Below are 20,336 nucleotides of genomic sequence, written 5' to 3'. Positions count from 1 at the left end.
ATTGAGACATCTTGTAACCCCATGTCTTTGTTTTAGTTTGATCCCAGATGTCAACTAAATAGCACACAGCTGCTCACATCCCAGTGGGATGGGGGGAGAATCAGGGAAAAAGGAAATTAAAATTCATGGATTGAGTGATATGAACAGTCTAATAATTGAAACAAAGTAAAATTTGGTAATACTAATAATAGTAATACTACTAATGATAATAATAGCAATAATAGTAATGAAAAGGAGAAATAACATACAAGAGAAACGAGTGACGTGTAACACAATTGCTCACCGCTCTCCGACTGATACTCAGCTCATCACTGAACAGTGATTGTCCCCTCCTGGCCAAATCCCCCCAGCTTATATACTGAGCATGATGTCCTGTGGTATGGAATATCCCTTTGGCCAATTCAGTTCAGCTGTTCTGTACTCTCTCATGGCTTCTTGTGCACCTGCTCACCTGCAGAGCATGGGAAACTGGAAACTCCGTGACTTGGATAAGACTACTCGGCAACAACTAAAAACATCAGTTTTAGCAACATCATTCTCATCCTAAATCCAAAACACAGCACTGTACCAGCTACTAAGAAGGAAATGCACTCTTTCCCAGCCAAAACCAGGACAGTCTTTTTGCGAAAATGATAGTGGTAGGTAGAGGGATTGAAATCATCCCAGCATAGGTCTCAGTAGAGTTACAAAATTGTTCCTGACCTTTGAGGAATTTCTTAGCTTAGAGAGTGGTATGAAATTGACTTATAGTTGATTCTCTTTAACTACAGAATTTGGTTTGAGGAAAATGTGAATTGGAAAGCATAGAACAGAACAGCTGTCAGTTTATCTGAGGGCTTTGATGTGCTGCTAATTTAAAATTCTCTTCTGCTGAATCATATTTACACCTTTGAAGTATTACGTAGTAACATTGGCCAATGTTGATATTAGTGCAGAAACTAGTTAGTTAAGTAGATTCTTACATATACTTCACCATAGATTTAATGTATAATTTGTAAAGACTCCTCAACAGTTATTACTGTAGCCTGCAGTGGTAGCATGTGGACTGGTTATAGCAATTCAAATCTAGTAGCAAAAAGAGATCTATGGATGCAGAGCTCTGACTCTACCATTAACATAAGCAACAATGTCTTCCTAGCATCTAAGTTTTTCATTTAACTGTGGAACAAGACATGCTGATAATTTTCTGGGTGTAATCTTTGCTTCTGAACATGACACACAGGAATTCTGCAGAAGTAGTGATTAAATTTTGAGGTGATGGGTCACTGCTATTGGAGAAGCTGCGTGCTGCTTGCTGATGTGTGTGTCAGAAATGGAAATGAGAATCCAGTAAGCAAATGCTTTTAAAAAAGCAGGATTACAACAGTCTAGTGATACCTGCAGGAGTGGTGCCTAGTCATAGATGATGTAATTGCTTCACTTTTCTTTGTAGGGCAGAAGGTATCATCATATTTTTTTCTTGCAGTTGCTGTTCTTCCTACCATGTGTGTAGAAAATATTTTCCATGTACTGCTCTTAATACATGAAGCTATTATGTAAATATAACACCTTTCTTCATAATTCTGTACTAATCTCTAGCAGGAACCTTTAGCTCCTCAAATGTGAGTTTCTCATGATGTTTTTACATTGCTGAGAAATTCTGTGCCTGCTTTGCCAACTTGTAACTCCACATTAATACCTGAAGACTGTATAGAGTCAGATAGTAAGTCATACATATGTTTAAGGATGGCATAGGTCTTTTGGGTTCCCCATTACATCATCTTTCTATTCTGTGTTCCTACCTAATAGTTTCGCCAAGATGAGTTTGAGTGTTTGCGCAAAATACAGTCTCATATATATTATATCTTTTACAAATGCTTTTTTAAAAATAACATAAATTTATAAAATAACCATAGAGTTCAGTGAGTGAAGTACTGTTGTTTTTCAAAGTTAGAAATTTTTCCCATGCTTTTATACATATAATTTTTAATTACTATTTTGTTACTCTTGCAGTTTGTTATGGGAAGAGACTTTGTTAGATGCCTTGCTAAATTTTTCTATGACACCCAGAGGATTATTTCTGCTTCATAGTACAGGTGCCATGAATGACTGTGTGAACTTTATGTTCAGCAGTTTATTAAAAAAAATCCAGGTAAGCATTACCGAGTGTGCATGGTTTTTCTTTATGTTTTAATTACTACAATAAAAGAAAGGAGAAAGAAAATAAATCCGGAAACCATGTTGTTACTTACTTTTTGCAAAAATGAATGTAAAATGTAACTTATAATCTTTGATATTGGTGGCACACTGAATCTAAGTTTGTTGGATGTTGCTCATCTTCACAATTCTGGGCATATATTTAGTTTCTCAGACTTTTTACTGTAAAGTTTGAAATGCTAGGAAAGATATTTTTTCTTTTTTTTTTTTTCTTCTAAGTGCAGATTTTTCTAGACCAAGCTGACAGGTGATGCTGAAATCTAGATATGCTAGACAGTACTTAAAATATAACAAAAAAATCAAATAATATGCATTTTTAGGGCAAAAAAGTAATGTCACAGACATCCTACTGAATGTGTGCAAAAACCATTATAATACTAATGGTTTTATTTGCTGGTGTTACGTCTCTAACCAGAGTCTTTGCGTTTAAATTTTTAAAAGATACTTGATAAAGATGTTTGGTTTGGAGTCTGACCCTAGTAGGTGTGCAGAGGGTAATATCTATGAGCTGTTCAAGTCTAATCATGAAATGGATTAAATTCTGTAAACAAGTGTAAGAAAGATCAATATTTAAGAGATCATTTCAGAGTTTCATGTCTTCTGAGTAACTAACACTGTACTTCTATATTTATTATCAACAGACAAATGAATATGAAGAGCTTGGTAATCAGGTGATTGTTACACAAATGGCAACAACACCAATGGGTGCAGTAGCTCTACAGAGTTCAGGTAAATTGAAGAATGATGTTATTATGATTAGTTACATGCTGTAGTCTTGTATATTAGAAAAGTGAGAAAGATGATAAAAAAGGTAAACTGAGTGGAATAATTACACAGTATTAACAAAGACTGCTTAAATAAATGTCTGTTAATTTCTTCTTAATTGAAATTTATTCTCTCCAGCTTTCAAGTCATTCATTAATCTTGATGCCACATTTGGGAGTTTGTTTTATTTTTTCTTCTGAAATGATGCAAGATCTTTACTTCATTGGTTTGGATTTCCAGAAATTTCCTGTATGTGTGTGAAGACATTTATACTGCTTAAAAATAAGTTAGGAACAATTTGCAAGTGCTTCTTATTGATCTGCAGATCAGAATTTATAATTGTTGATATCTTTAATTTGTGTGTACATTTCCATGGTTATTGACTGCTCAGAGAGCGAGGAACTTCAAAGGCCTGAATGTCGTTGGTGCACTTATACAGTAGTGAGATGTAAATGAAAATGTCTGAATTGGCAATTATTATATGTCAACCCATAGCACAAAGTCCCTTCAGGTTCAATCTCAGGTTACTCAACTGTTACCATATCAGCAGTCCAAGTAGACATTATATTAAAAATAGAATCTCATCAATAAAATAAAGGTACTGTCTTAAGTTGCTAAGGAAGTTCATGAGGTACAAAAGTTGAAAATCTTCTCTCCGAGTATGTAGAAGTGACTGGTGTGTAACTAAGATGACTTGACTGAAAGACTGTCAGAAAGGCAGGCAAATTCTGCTAGTCAAGGAAGCTGATTGTTAGTTGCTTATTATTTATGCCTCTGGGATTTTTCAGAAAGCAGGGAGCAGATCTACTTGAGGAGTTACCCATCTGCCCTGTTTAAGGTTCTCAGCCAAATTGCTTCTTACGGGCCTTGGCGTCAAAGACAAATGATAGACCAAACAGCGTTGATTTTCAGCCCTGAGAGGTTGTGTGGTGTATGTAAAGTTTCTGTTAAGCCTGTAACTTACCTTTGAAGATTTCAGAGTTAGATGGCTATCTTTCCTCTTCTCTTTAAATATTTAATATTTTAAATTCAACTAGTAGTGCTTCTCCTAAATTATTTTTTTGTCCTTTTCTTTGTGGTATGTTTTAATTTATTAATGAATTATAGTAAATCAGTATTTTTAGAACCATAGAGAGAGTACTAGCTAGGCCTTGATCTGTTGCAGTTAACTTGTTAAAGAAGGTCAGCAGCTCATTTATATGGACAATATATAAATATCGTCTTAATCTAATGTAATAGTCTTTGGAAAGTGTTGCTATAGATTTTAGATTGAATATAAGCAGACCACTGTAGAAAAGTAGTTTTAACTCAAGGATTGAGAATAGCAGGGAGAGTAACCCTCAGGCAGTCTGTCTTATGAAATTTTAGTCTGCAGTGTAGAGAATTTTGAGAATCTGAGTTAGAAGTGTAGTGTAAAATGTTTTTAATATGAAATTGATAATTAGAACAAAAATTTTCTTTAGGCTTTATAAAGGCACTTGTAACTGAATTGTGGTCTCTTTTGGAGTGTGGAAAAGATGATTTGAGGATTACCCAACCCAAATCTGCTCCAGTTGACCCTATTGACCAAAGCTGTCAGAAGGTGAGAAATTATTTAATCTTATTATTTAGTCTTATTTAATCATAGAAAAAAAAACAATGCTGTGTTTCAGATAGGATGATACATATCTTTCTGTAAATTTTTATTGCATCTAATCTTACTTCTTGGCACATGTGTCAAAGCTGGTGTAATACACTAATCAAATGATGATTGAAAGGATACTTGTGTTGCTTGGCAGGTCACAATGCCAAGCATTCACTGTAAATTAATGAATAACAATCGTGACAAAACTGAAAGTCTTAAATACTGACCATCAGTTCATGTATCTGATTACTGTAGTACAATCAGGAAGAGTGATGTGTTATAGCGTATTCTGTGTGATGTTAGAATTATGTGATGAAATACTATAATTTTCAAAATTGCTGTACAACGTCATAAATAATACATATATGTCACATATAATACATATTTCACCGACACTACTGCCCTTTTAGATTATACAGATGCCTGCCAGGGTACGCAGTCTTATTTTGAGCAGCTCTGTTTATGTCAAGTTCAGCCTGTAAAGGATAAAAACAAACAATCTAAATGGGAAATAATTGCTAATATATACTTAATTATACTTAACTGGTTAATATTCTCTTTTGTCCCTCCTTTTTTCTTTCTCTAGTCTTTTTTGTCTCTGATAAACTTGCTCACTTACCCTGCAGTTTTTGAGCTCCTGAGTAAACAAAATATGCCAAATAAACCAGTGTATTCATTCCGTGAAGTACCCTCAGATGTTATTGTAAGTACTTTGAAAGAAAAATAAATACTTCTGTGAAGACATATATCCTAAAAAAATGTTATTTTTTTGTAATAGAATAAGTTATTTTCTCTTCTTATTGAGAGATTTTGAATTTTTCTGCATTTTGTATTATATACAGCATGAGGGCAGTATATGCACATATCACTTCATGTTAACTTAAATTTTCATTTTGAAATCCTAAAGATAATATAAAATTTGATGCCTAATTTAAAGGTCATCTTTTCTAGCTTGTGCTAGAATTGTGGTTTTCCGTGGGAAAAAAGTGGCATATGTAAACCCCTCTGTATGTGCATGCAGTTACATGCTGGAAAATGTGTATACTTGTATTTCATACAATATTGCTCTATCACACTATCCGTGGATTTAAACAGAATTTAAAAAACCTACAAAACCAAAGTATAAAACCACCATACCTTCAGCTTTTTTTAATAACACATGATTCACAGACACACACACAAAAAATCAGTAATTGGAAAGCTAGTGATAAAGGCATATTTCAGAAAAATAGTTTCACCACTTCTGTATTTAGCATTATTTTGTATTTGATCATCCAACCACAGTCCATTAGGGTTTTTTTTCTCATATACAAAGCACAGAAAAGTTTAATTTGTGACCTTGAGTAGCAATTAAAATCAGATTTTTTTTCTAATGAGCTAGCACTTCAAATTGCTGTTATGCTGAAGTGTCTGTTTAGCACAAACTCTGGATTGGTGGTAGCTTAGATTGTTTAGACAGAGTATATCATAATAGTGTATGTTGTGTTTGGAAGGGATTTTTGAGTTCTTCTTTGTAATGTTGTTTTGATGATTTCAGGAGGAAATGGGATGATAAATTTCATTTTTCCAATCTACTCAATTGGAATGAGTAGTATGTCCACCAATGGATATTTCTATGCAGTCATGAAGTTTTTTGAGCTACTGGGATCAAGGGAGATAGATGTATATTGAAAGTGATAAATATTTGAGAGATTTCAAATTGTGGTAGATCTTAAGTAATGATTTTTGTGACTTTTGAAAGCCAGTGTTGTTTTCATTTCTGAGGCACTTCAGTATTTTTATGGAAATCTCTAGTTTCCAGACATACCAATACAATTGCGCAAAGTTCCCTGAGCAGTTACAGATGTTTTTTATGGGGTTTGTCTCAACTACTGTGCAGCAGTGGGTTTTGTAAGTCTAAGATAGACATCCAAGATTATATAGTTTACAAAAAATAAATTGTCAGATTGTCTAATGTTACTTGAACATATAATGACTAAGTAGACTAAGTACTCAGAAAACTTCTGCAGTTAAGCAGAAATAGAGGTTTGCTAGAACCATGTTTTTGGGCAGTGATTGCAGAAAGTGAAAGATAAAAGATTTTGACCGGATATAACTATGATTAGAAAGCAAAGTAAAAGCAATTTCTAAGCTACTAAAAGATTTGATTGGAAGACCTAATTACTCTGTGGGCTTCATTTTTTCCTTTGTTTCTGAATCATGTCACTTTACCACAGAATCTGACTTGTTTATGCTGAACTATATGTGATAATGCACAGAACTTAATCATCTTTGTATACCCTTTATTTCTTAAATGCACAGGATTTAAACATTTGTTCCTCCTTTATGTTTTTATCTGACTAGTTGCATCATTAACTGAACACATTATTAGTTGGGCTTTTACTATTTTCAACTATTGACTAAAACCAGGTTTTTATTTTGTGCCCTTTAGAAAATTTTTCCTAATACATTCACGATCTCTCTTTACTGTATTTGGCATGTAAAGATATTTTAGAAAATGGAGTACATAAATTAGAGTCCTACCTGCCTCCAGTCTTGCTTTGAGGGTATCTACTGTAATGTATTCAAGGGAATCTAGCTTGGAAGGTACCCTCCAGATCTGTAGCTTTGAAAGACATTAAAACAGGTGATCTTTTTTTTCACTGATTATGGAGAATCTTGTATTTAGAATAGTTTATCTTAGATGTTCAAAGTAGATGACATCTGACCTGTAATATTTAATAACTGCTCTGTAGCTAAGCAGTGCAGATCTATCTGCACATTTTTCTGGTGAGACAGTGTGTTAGATCTCATTCATAATCTTCCTTCCTAAAATCTCAAAACAGAGTTTGGTCTCCTTTCTTAGTAGTCCTCTCACTGTGCTTGCTCTTTCCACTCTTTTGCAGGCTCCAAGCTTTGATGTATAAAATGAGAGAAGGAGGTTGTTGCTAGAGAAATATCCCTTAGCATTTAAGTCTTTGTTTGTGCAGATATCTAAAAAAGTCTTAAACCCCAAACAAATCAATTGCTTACATTACCAATTTTGTGAACAGCCTTGGGGGCCAAGTTGAATTATTTTATTGTGAATGATATATGTGGAAAAATATGTCTCCCTCACCACCTCAAAAAATCTAATAGGAGAAATATGCTTTCACCATATTTTAAATGAGAATGCATTTTATGAAGCCAGTTTACTTGGACAAGTTCTAGACCTGTTTTTCTACTATTTTCAGTTTTACTTGTGATTTTTAGTTTTCTCTGTTGAAAAGCAGAGCTTTGGTTGATTTCATGAAAGTATGGATCTTAACTTTTCTCTCATATTATGTTGAAATAACTCATTGATCTAACTAGTTGAGTAATAACTCTCTCTGCTGTCTCTGAAACTGTACTTAAATATGGAGGAAATAAATGTTTTGATTTAATCCAGATTAAATAAAGCTCATGAGGGGCTTGTCGTTTGTGAGCATAGCACAACAATCTGTTTCTGAGGTAACATCAGTGAATGTTTTTGTGCATTTCTTAGTCTTTTAATGAAATTATTTCTTAGAAGCAGTTTGGATATGCAGTGAACCAGAGGGGAAGATAATTAGGTTGGATTTGTGGAAGAAGTGGGAAGCAGCCACAGGTCACTGTCTGTTACATGAGATGCTCTAGGATAAGGGGTGTAAGCCTCGACAACTGAGCCAAGCCTTGCTACATCGAGAATAAATGGCTGTGTCTTGCAGCATGTAGTACTAACCAGTGTTATAAAGGGTATTATATTAAAGAATTTGCTGTTCAACATTTTTGTTGTGGTTTAATACTAAAGAACTAGGATAGTTGATATGCAACGATCTTTTTGTATGCTTAGTGAATTATATTTTTAAACAGATTTCTTTTTTTCCTAACCTTCTATATAGTTTCTTTTGACCATTGACTTTTGAGTGGAAAACAACTCTTGTTACAGAAATAATTTCAATGGGTATTTCAATAATGGTTTTCATTTAACAGTAAACATCCCTATAAAACTATTATATGCATAAAATATAAAATTATACTTGTTTTTTCTCCTTTCTCTTCCTTTGACAGGATATCATTGACAGGCTTATAATTTTAAATTCAGAAGCTAAAATTCATTCCTTATTCAGTTATGAACAATCACATATATTTGGTCTGAGGTAAGTTGCTTGACTTTTTTTATTCTCTGGTCACATTAACTAAATAGGATATAACATGCTTGGATGTGTTACTTCTGACAAGATAATATTGTTTGGGTTTTATTATGTATGAAGGTGAAATTCCCCGCTTCTTTTAGCATAAGATTAAATGAAAAATGACCTGCAAAATGAGAACAGTGATGAATTCAATGTTATTACCTGTAAATGGTTATATTGTAATATGAGAAGCAGTGGTAGAAATTGCATGTTATTTTGCCTACTTGATTATAAAAAGCGTGTTGTACATCACTGTAGTGTATAAAACAAAAATCATACCAAAATGCTAAAATAAACAAATTACTGTGTTTATATCAGAGTTTGGTTTATGTAGTCTCCCTGTACTTAAAATTATTTTTTTAAGTCTTGGTTTAATTATCACCAATTTTATCAAAACTTATTTTGAGGAGAGTACCATTTGATCCCAAATATTTCTAGAACCTGAAGTCACACTTAAAATATACTCACACTGTCATGCTCATGTTTTGTAATATTAAGTGCTTTATAATATTTTAACATTGTGTTGCCTTAAGAGACCACAGAAAACAGGACTCTGAGCCAACTTAGGGTATAAGATAAGATAAAATGAGTAGGTCCTTTAATTTCAGGCCTGAGGCCCACCGGAATACACGTGACACATCTCCCGTATCCACGGGATTCCACAATTTAAGGTATTGTCCCATCCAATCCCAGATTTATCCGCCCCCCAGCATCTCCCCCTGGCACACCCCTCTGGAAATTGAGGCAGGGGGCTCTCGGACCCCCTCTTCCTCATCCTCCTCTTCATCAAAGCACGTTCAGTCCTTGGAGCTTCTCCAAAGTTCTGGGTTTGAAGGTCACTTTGCCTGTGTGATATCTTATTGTCCAGGCCTGGGTGCAGATGTTGTTAAACAGAATAAAGGCCTACCTTGAAGGAAGTCTAAACAAGCTAACAGAATTTTGAGAGAGTGAAATGGAATGGGGTAACAGTGTTGGGTAAATGTGTAAACTACTGTGCTAAGGGTAATAATACAGCTACTTCTAAAATCTACAAAAAGCTAAAAATCAAAAAATCCATAGACATCAATTGAAATCAGTTTTTGCATTTTTATTCTGTTTTCCAAAGATGAATATATAAATCCTTGCATTGACATTTTTTTAGGAACGTATTTTGTGCAACTGAAATAAAAGATCATATTGGAGTGTACTTAATAGTATGGAAAACTTTGATAACCTTGCTTGAGCAGTTGATTAAGTCCTGCAACATTAGCTTTCTGCAGCTGTATTTGTAAAATTATTTCATACTATGTATGAATAGCCATAAGATACAGTATAATTCACTGATAAGGATGAGCATGGAGGAGATGAACAATTTATAAATGCTGCTTTGGAGGAAATCATTAGTTTATAGAGGAATGAGAAGTCCTAAAATGAAATATGAAAAATAAAATCCTGTTTTTCATTTAGAATTAGACTGGCTCCATAAAAAGATTGACAGAACTTCCATTGATTTAATTAGGATTAAGAGAAAGTGAGATGGTTTTCAGTTTAAAATAACAGGTGGTTGAGCAGCAGCAAGCCTGACAGAGTTCAAGACGCGTTTGGACATTGCTCAGGTACATGGTGTGATTATTGGGGTTATCCTGTGCAGGGCCAGGAGCTGGACTCAGTGATTCTTGTGAGTCCCTTCCAACTCAGGATTTACAGTATTAAGACTTACAAGAAACCCTAACCTATATTATCTGAACATGAGAGATACACAGTTCATTTTACAGTTCTGTGATCTTTCGTGTGGATGCTACTGACTGCAGACATCTGTAAAACAAACCTTCCCTTGTGTAGTTGGTTTGCTCCTTGACCAAATTCCATCGAGAATACCAAGTTCAGCAGCAGTTAGATCGAATAATTTTAGATGCTAATGCTCTGAAAATTTAGAAATTAGAAAGAACAAAAGATCTACATTTCTCTTTGCTGCTATGTAGAAATAAAATACATACGTGTTTTTGGTAACTGCAGCATTGAAAAACAGAATGATTTTGTGAAATATTTGTCTAGAAACATTTCTTCTAGACTTATTACCAATAGTACAATCAAAACCACGTTCTTTTAATTGTTCACAGATTTACACAGCCATATACTTTCTATTTGTACATGTTCCTCACCCAGAGCTGAGTGCTGAACTTCATATCTGTTTAACTTACAGGTTATATTCCAAAGGTCCTGCTTTTCTTGTTCAAAACAGTTACAGATTTACCTTTGTGAATGTCAAACAACTTCTTCAGTTCAAAACTACATTTTTCTTCATGTGCATGCTGAGCTTTAGTGACTTAAAATTATTTTATTAGTTCTTTAATTACATATAAAACTTAAAATATATAGATATTTCCACAGTCTCTTTAATCCAGAATGCACAGGTGTATCTATTTATGTTTGTAGTGTTAATGCTGCATTTTCAAAGGGAAACATAGGGAAGCTAGATATGGTTTGCAAAGCCAGTGTCTCTCAGTGCATTCATACAGACTAGGACCTGTGTGATCAAGGTAAAATACTCAGTTCCACAATAATGTGTGTATAGAAAGATTTTCAAACTGTCAGTTCAACTTTCAACTGCAAAGCAGATTTATGGTATTTAGAATAGAGAAGTCTCACAGTCGGCTTGTATTGGTTGACGAAAGAATGCTGAAAGCTGTCTCAACCACTCTTTTGTACAGGCTGAAAATCTGGATGCACAGGAACTAATGCAAAAATTCTCAGTGCTTTTTCTGTTTTAGAAGACTGTGAACTTAAATTGCCATCAGAGAACAAATCCTAGAGAAAGTAAAATGACAGCAGTAATGAAAGTAAATTTTTAACATACTAAACACAGAGATTTTTCTTAATTTAATGATGTTTTATTTCTTTGCTACAAGTGTTCCCGTTGATCTGATCTTAGAAGGTATTGCATGTGAGAAATAACAGTTTTCTTAAAATCTGACACTAGAAGTCTTAACCACTTGCCTTTCAAGACCAAGTTCTTTGAATTTCTGTGACTTATATTAACAAAGGAATTAAGAAAACAGCAGTAACGTACTTTTTCTTTCAGATTTATGGTTTTATATGTCATCAAGGCAACTTAGCTAGTATTGCAGTACAGTGAATACATCCACGAGTTTTGAGTTTTTACAGCCTGCCAAGAAACTATATGCATAATATATATATTTTCAAAGCTTCTGCCTAAAGCCTGATTCAGGCATTTGCATACTGCTGTTCTTTCTATTCAGAAAATGAGTTTTCTGTGAATGTTAGTGACACCGTGTTGTTGGCAGGATTGAAGTGTGGCAGAGTAACAGATTTGTACCTTTGATAATCAACCTTCTGTCTCTAAAAAATATCAATACTCCAAAATAAATTCAAAGATAATCTTTCAGTGTCGGCTTGAATAAAAAGCAGAAGGAGAAACAGTGTTACTGGGAATATGCATGGACTGAGGGCAGTGGGAGGGGATCAGAGTAGGCAGCTTTGCAAAAATTTTCTTTATTTAACAGAGTGCTTTCTTAACGTACACTGTTCCTGGAAATTATTTTTTTCCTTTTTTTCTTTTTTTTTTCATGCCTATGTGATAATATGACAGTAATAGCCATCAGAATACTTTGAAGAGGAAAACTAGATCCTTTCTTTCTTTGCCTATCTTATATACATACATATGCCACTATCGAATTTGTATTTTTCTTTTTTTTCTCCCAGTGGCTTACTTTGACCATAAATCAGTAAAACTCCTAAATATTGTGAGATCAAATTTTGTATGTACATTCTGAATTGGAAGAATCTTTGTTAGCCACACCCTCGTTCACTGAGACACCACGTGCTAGTGGGTGTCAAGCAGCCAGGACAGCACTCTGTTCAAGAATTTGGCTTTCTGCAGGGAGATGCTTGGAAGACTCTGAGGGTAAATCCTGTTCTTTCAGATATGCAAATTGCAACTGTTTTCTTTGTCATACAAAATACCATGGTGAATATATTTTTTATTTATAATGCTAGTTTTCTTGCTTTCTGAATGGGTGCAGAAGATGATAAAAATGCATTTTGTCTTTCTGTTGCTCTACAGAACTACTAGAGAAAGATTTAGGAAAGAAACTTTAAATAGCTTATATTAAACTGACATAAAAATCAATCGGTCTCTTGAAATTTGCCTCAAAGCAGTATGTCTTAGTAAAAATTTCATCTAGTGCACTCCAATGAAATCCAGATGAATGAATTAAATCCTGCAGGAGCTGGGAAATGAAAAAGGGTGTGATAGGCCAAAGATAACTTTCTGGGTTTAGGAAATACAGATAAAAACCACCCTTGTGTTCTTTTCCTTTCTTTTTTTCAACTGCATTTTAAACACCACGCCTTATATATAATTGAATTTTAATAATTAGGTATATTCAGTGTATATAAGTAGTTTGTTCCCTTAACTGTACTTATATGTATGTATTGTTAATTAAGAGACGGTGCGATTTTAATGATTGTAACACAATGGGAGAGCATTAATTGTCTTGTTTTCTAAAGGTAGAAGACACGAATCCTGATCATTCGTTTTTCTTCAGGTCAACGTGCTGTTTAGATTTAATCTCTCTTTCCCTTTCTCTTTATTAAAAAGCATTCTGAGTAGCAGAATCTAAAGGTAAAAGAGGACAGAGTCTGTATTGCTAGTGATTATTGGTGATGGCGTTTTGCAACAGGATTGTGTGGGCATGCTTCCACATCATCCGTGATCATTTTTTTGTGAGTTTATATGTTAATAGTAGTTTGTTAGGGTTATTAATGTAAAACAATTTATTATTAATAAAATAGAAACATCAGATTCTGTGATCGGATTATGTCACTTACTTTTCTTAACTTCACTGAGGGAAATCCAAACCACTTTTCCTTGGAGTCCTCTAGGCTGTAAGTGATGCTCATGGAAAACATTTTTGTTTAGCTAGGGAAACTTTTACAGTTGGCAGTCACATGACATGTGATTTCTAGGTACACGGGGTAGCTAAAGTGGTGTGGTGCTCTCTTGAAAATCTTTTCATGTGGAAATCATCTTAAGGAATACATCAGTCCCTGAGTTTTCTCACTGGGAGAAACATGACTGCCCCGAGGTAGTAGCTTCCAGTGCCCCAGACATTGGAGGTGTAACTTCTATATCCAGAAGATCTCATATTTTTTTTTGAAAACTGTGCTTTGCCTTCAGTGGAACAATTACAAGTCTTGATCCTTTAGCAAGACCAAGTGTAGAGACATCTTCTCTCTGCTCGTTACTGATGCCTTTTGTTCAGTCTGCAAAGGCAGCGTGCAAAGGCCGTTTGCATTCCAATGCTGACTAGGTAGCTTTTACCTTCCTTGGGGCTTTTTTGGTAGCCCTTTGCCTTTCTCTTCGTGTTTGGCACTTGATAGTAGTTGCCACTCGCTATTTGGATCCATGTTCTTGTTGAAGCTCAGGTTGTTACTCAAAGCAGTATAATAGAGAATAAATCAGTTGGTAATGTAGGCTCTGATGTTAAACATTTTGAGGCTGTCTCCCCTGATGACAATACTGGAATTGTTTAATGAAAGTTTTGCTTTGGCTTTCACTGTTGGTATATGTACTTATTTAGGAAGAAGGAGATCCTGCTGCTGCAAAGAAGTTCCAGTCCTTGTTTTATTCCATTTAAGTTTTTAATCTTTATTTCTGCAAGAGAAAAGAAAAATCTTACCTTGTCCCACAGCTGGGGGAGAGCTCTCTACAAATGTCATGCTGTATATTTTGCACTGGCCTTAATCAACCATGCCTATATCTACAGAAGGCAGTAACTGCAAGCCAAAAGAAAACCTTTCACTAAGGACCAACTTAACATTTCAGGATCACAACACAGGAACACCTTGCAGGCAGCAGAGACATAAGAATTTCATGTTTAGTTAGCCATTGTGCTTTATGAACACATACATTACAGAGATTGTAGTATAGTTTATTTTGGATATGCTAGTTTATTTTTTCCCATATGGTGGATGGACTGCTGATTATAGCATGAAATTTTATCTTCTTTTGGTGGACTGTGTACTGGCCGTGAATGAGTTAATTTTTTTAATAGTACTCTACATAGGTTCTGTGTTTTGAATTTGTAACTAAAACAGTATTGATACTACACTGGTGTTTCCATTGACACTGTGCAAGGATCTGCTCAGGAACAGGGCTTACTTTTTTTTCCCACTCTCTGGCAAGTAGGCTAGGGGTCTGCAAGAGGCTGGGAACAAACACGGCTGGGACAGCTGACCTGAGCTGACCAGATGGATGTTCTATACCATATTATATCCCCCTCAGTAATAAAAAACGGAGGTTTATGGTTTGAAGGTAACCATTGCTCAGAGAGTGTCTAGACACTGGTCTGCTTGTGGAAGGTGAGGAGTGAATGAGCAGCTGGGTAGGTGCTTAGTTGCTGACTGGTGTCAACCTACTGCAGACTTATTCAAGAGCAGTATCTTGCATCTTTAACCTCCAGCTGAACATTTGCTGATATCCTTGAAGTGAGAACAGAGCATCAGATTGACTTTGGAAAGAACTTATATTATGAAAGTAAGGAAGATTGATGTATTGGAGTCTAGTGGGAACTGCAGAAAAATAAAATTGGGTTTACCATAATAAAGGTGGTGTTTGAGAGAGACATGATTTGATATTAGGAGAAAAAAAAGACAACTTGAGAAAATGGGAATTCTCTAAAAGGAACTCACAGAAAAAATACTGAGAAGTTTGATAATAAGCTGTCCTCATAATATGTGTTTGTAGCAACTCGGAGAAAATCATGGACAGTTTAATTATATTATTTTCAGATGAAAAATTTTAAAAGAGGCAACATAAAAAGTGGCAAGGTTTATATACTATAGTTGGTTTATATCCCATGAAGGACTTCTTTTCTGTTGTAATTACAGGGGTCATTATGATTCCACCTACCAAAACCATGGAGATAGTTGGTTTGTGGAGGTACACAAGTACTAGCTAGAATGCCTTTTTTTTAGATTAGGCGTTTCTACAGTGATGTATAAGTTGTGAAATTGTAGTTGATGTAGTAGAATGCAGGGAGCACCTTCCAAGAAAGACAGGGATAGGGCAGGAAATGCAGAATTCAGAACAAAATTACTTTTTGCTACCATATATGATATGTATTTTAATATTTTTTAATTTATTTAAAATTACAATTCTATAAAAGACTACTTCCAGATAATCTTTTGGTTTATCTGCATTACACTTTGTTCCTGGCAGTATGGTATATATCTTGTTAGTAGTGTTCCCAGAAGTATATAATCAGATTTGAAAGGGAGAGGAAAGATTGTGTAGTACAACTGTAGTGCAACTGCTCTGCTCAGAGTGAGTTCAACTAGAGAGCATGACTCAGGGCTCTGTCTAGTCTGGTTTAGAATACTGCCAAGGCTGGTGATCCTGTAGCATCTCTGGGCAGTTTGTTCCAATATTTCATCATTGTCACAGTATGTTAAAATGGAATTTCCTGTCTTTCAGTTCATGCCCATTGCATCTAGTCCTTTCACTGGCTATCACTGAAAAGTCTGACTCCATTTTCAGACTTTCCTGTCAGATTCTTATACACATTGACAGGATCTCCCCTGAGGATCCTCTTCTCCAGGCTGAGCAGTCACAGCTCTCTCAGCCCCTATGTCAAATGGCTCAAACCCTTTATCATCTTCTTGACCTTTTGCTGGACCTTCTCCATTGCATTGATGCTTTTACTGGAGAGCCCAGAACTGGACCCAGCACTCCAAGCTGTAATCTTATGTGTACCAACAGAGGTGCTGGGTCACCTCCCTCACATGACCTTTTGGCAGCACTCTTTGTTACACAGCACAAGATGCCACTGGCCTTCAAGGGCATGTTGTTGGTTCGTGTTCAACCTGTTGTCCACCAGGAGCCCCCAGGTTTTAGCAGTATTCAAGTTGAGAATTCTATCTTCTGCATCCAAACAAAATTTTAAAATATATCTGAAAAAGATACGCTTTGATTTTATTGTATTATATGTGTGAAGGTTTTATACATTTTCATAAGCATGCACTCTGTATAGGTGGAATATTGAGATGAGAAGTCTGATCCAATTCTCAAGTTTCAAATGTAATGAAAAAGGACCAAAAAAGAAAAAACTCCACAGCCATATTCAAGTATGTTTACAAATATACACACAATATGACATTTTTTTTTAGTTGCAAACTTTAGTCTATACATTTATGACTTTAGAAGGCACAATAATGGAATATTACCTTAAACTAAATATATGTACTTCAGTGATAGCATTTTTAACTGGATTTTTCTGTGTAGGTGAAGATTTCATTTGAATTCCTAAGCAGCAGCTGCTCATGTTAGATCTTGTGTATTTTGCCATTTATCCTACCACTATCCCATCTACCTAGTTTTATTTGCTTATGTTTGGTTGGGTTGGGGTTTTTTTGCTCTGCCTTGTCTACCAGAGGAGATGTTATAAGGCATTCTCAACCACCAGTCTTCTTCCAAGTGGTTTTTAACTGCTGGAAACACATCTTTGCCATTTATTATACTTAAGAGAAGAAGTTATCTATCTTCAGTGCTATTTTCTGGATTTTTTCCTCTATATAATAATAATAATAAAAATTATAGTTGAGCTGTCATTTCTTCTTCTATGATTTAGAAAAGTACTGGAAACAAATCAATGTCACAAAATAGTTAATGTATAATAAATAAAACCTGAAGAGGACTGAAACTGAGCAGCTCAAGTTGTATTAAAAACAACAGGAAAAAAGACATATTTTCATCTTGACTTTATCCTTGGCCACAATTGTCTGAATTTGCAGGTGTTAAATTATTGAGAGAATGGCTTGTGAATTTTTGCTGTTGTTAGGAGAAGCATATTGGAATTACAGGGAAGAAAATAAGCACTGACTAACAGACTACAAATTTAAAATAGTATGTATTTTCCAGTTCATATCAAGTCTTATGTGAATGCAAAATATAACACTGATCAGACTTAATTTGTTGTGTGTTATGACTGTGATAAAACAGGAAATAAAACAGTAAAAAGAATGTTTAGTCATAGTATTTTTCTTGAACAGGAAGCCCTCAATGAAATTATTCTGTTGTGGTCTTAGAGTGAATAGATTAGTTAAAAAAAATTGCATGATTTGGATTGCTCTGTGTCAGATTTATATGAAAATATTTTGGAGTACTTTCACCATTAAGTTGTCCTGAAGTAAAAGAAAATTGTATATAATATACTGTCATGTGCTCTTGTGATTATTAATTTAATTCACCATTGTTTTACTTTCTCTGGAAAAAAATGAACACAGAAGATTTGTTGGTTTTGTTACACATTAAATCTTTTATTGCTTTTGAATTGTGTTAAATTGGATTATACAGAGGGGCTTAAAAACCTATTTTCTCAAGGAAAGATATTTTTTTTCTTTCTGCCTTCCTTCCCCTTCAGACAACCTGATTCTAAGTTGCCTTACCAGCCTATTATTATATAATTTCCTTACATTTCACATGGAATGTCTTACTAAGTCTGCATCACTTTTGTTACTCTGTGTTATAAAATCAAAAGCAGACTGAACTGACCAGTGGATATTTTCTCTGGTTGTTCAATGCACACAAAAAATCTGTTGGAAATCATTCCCTGCTTGCTTACAGTCGTGCCACTTGAGTGGCTAAAAAGGATATAAAAGAGTGTTCCTGACCTAGTTCTGTCTGAGTGTTTTTCAGATACTTCAAGTTGGTTTTTTTGTTGATTTTTTTCCCCCTCCCTTTCTATTGTGAGATCTCATAAACACGTTCACCTTTGTCTTATTGTGCATTACTGGATTCCTGACTGATGTGCTGTTGTTTCAATGTGTCCTTCTGCAGGTTGTTAAATGTGCTGTGCTGTGAGCTCAATACTCTTTTACTCTTGGAGACTCAGTATAAAGTGTCACAAGTTTTACTAACTGCTCAGGAGGAAAACGTCACAGAAGCTTCAGAAGGACCAGGGTAAGAACTGACTGATGTAAATGTTATTTTAACTGTCAAACTCTTCTCCTGAGAACAAATGCATGGATGCCTTAGTGGCTTCAAACGTACAAATGCTTTCACTTAAACTGGCTATTAATGTGCGCAGGTTTCCTTGTGCAGGTTTGTCAGCAGTCTTAAATTATGAAAAGATACAATGGTCTTCTCTTTCTCCCATGTCCACACCAAAAATATAAGAAATAAAAAAGCAAATATTTTTCTGCTTTTGATTTGTATTAATCTTAGTTGTTTCTTAAACAAAAAGTGTGCATAACTTGCGTATGTAAATATGCCTTCTAATTCTGTATTGTTTTTAATGTTATGTATTTATTATAAAATTAGAGTATTGCTTTAATGTTTATGAATTAAAGGCATCATCTGTACTTTGGGTTTTTTTGAGAGGGTGGGTTTTTTTTGTTTTTGTGGTTTGGTTTTGGCTTTTTTATTTATTTATAACTTAGTTGACTCTCCAACTTCTGTGACTTTCCATTGCTGTCTTCTAAGTAAAATTACACAACACATCCTTTCAAAAGGAAAAGTATATTTTTGGGTCAGAAGTGGACAGTCATTTAGTTACAGACATTTTTTCCTTTCTCACAGCATGCTGAGTGTTAAGAATTTTCCTCTTGCTGTTTGTTGTATGTGACCGTTACAGAATATAAATCAATCAGTATAGGTGAAGTCTCCACAGATATAGATCATAGTTATTTACCATTTGAGGATGAAACCTACTATTTCTGTACTGAGGCAAAAGTTTTATTAAGAACCCTGGTGTATAAAAACTGGATATTATAGCTTTTAAAAAATTTGTGTCTTGGCCTGCACAATGACTTCAGACAGCAAGATGGCTGTCTTTTAAATTGTGAATAACTCTACATATTTGCGGCAGGACAAGTATACTGGTAGGCCAAATAAGGAACAAATTTTGATGGTCCATTAACTGTCTTTACTCTAATTACTGAACACTTGGACATAACAAAGCTTGTAAATTTTCTAATCTTATGTGTCCAGTAATTGCTCAAATGTTTCTAATCAGTAATACGTAGCGAATACAAAGTTAGAATAATGCTCAGAGACAAAATACTTCACGTTTCTGTTTATTTCCTTATGTCTATGTGTATTCCTGGTTGCCTTTAAGTCCAGTGTCTTTCTCAAAGTATTCTTTCATATAAAAGTTTTTTGAATTAAATAGTCAGTAAATCAAATTCTAATTTTTGGAGTTTTTTATGTTTCCCTTCGTTTTGTTTGGGTTTTTTTTCCACAGAGTTTTTATAATTGATGGTCTGTCAGTGGAGAGAAACCACATTCTTGTAAGGATAAATCTGATTGGAGGACCACAGGAAAGGATTTTGCCTTTGAGAGCACTAGATAAGGTTAGAACCTAAAGTTTAACAGTTTCTCTTTGCTTAACTCCTGACTTCATTAATTGAACATTTTTGCTGATAATTCAGTATGTGAAAAATTACTTAAATTAAGAAATACTAGACCACCTTTAGCTTTATAAAGGGCTAACATTTAAAGAAGTGATATACTGAAAAAATTGTTCCCACTATCTGGGGATTGGCATGTACCTAGGACATACTGCATTCAGATGACAAGT

At 34.6% G+C, this 20,336-nt stretch overlaps 1 protein-coding gene across 4 annotated transcripts in view; it reads left to right on the top strand.

Moving 5' to 3' along the window:
* The window catches only part of TBC1D32 (TBC1 domain family member 32), an 80,056-nt gene that overhangs the window by 24,595 nt on the left and 35,125 nt on the right, over positions 1-20,336 (top strand). For all 4 annotated transcript variants that reach the window (XM_039384370.1, XM_027751773.2, XM_039384371.1 and 1 more), the window contains exons 19-25: positions 1,993-2,131; positions 2,838-2,925; positions 4,425-4,543; positions 5,172-5,288; positions 8,633-8,721; positions 18,596-18,718; positions 20,001-20,109. In XM_039384370.1, coding sequence (XP_039240304.1) covers positions 1,993-2,131; positions 2,838-2,925; positions 4,425-4,543; positions 5,172-5,288; positions 8,633-8,721; positions 18,596-18,718; positions 20,001-20,109 — 784 coding nt within the window. The remainder of the gene's footprint in view (positions 1-1,992; positions 2,132-2,837; positions 2,926-4,424; positions 4,544-5,171; positions 5,289-8,632; positions 8,722-18,595; positions 18,719-20,000; positions 20,110-20,336) is intronic.

The sequence above is a fragment of the Pipra filicauda genome, unplaced genomic scaffold (assembly GCF_003945595.2).
Source record: "Pipra filicauda isolate LSUMZ 115617 unplaced genomic scaffold, ASM394559v2 scaffold349_size1355687_pilon, whole genome shotgun sequence".
NCBI lineage: Eukaryota > Metazoa > Chordata > Aves > Passeriformes > Pipridae > Pipra > Pipra filicauda.
This window is presented reverse-complemented; position numbering and strand designations above follow the sequence as displayed.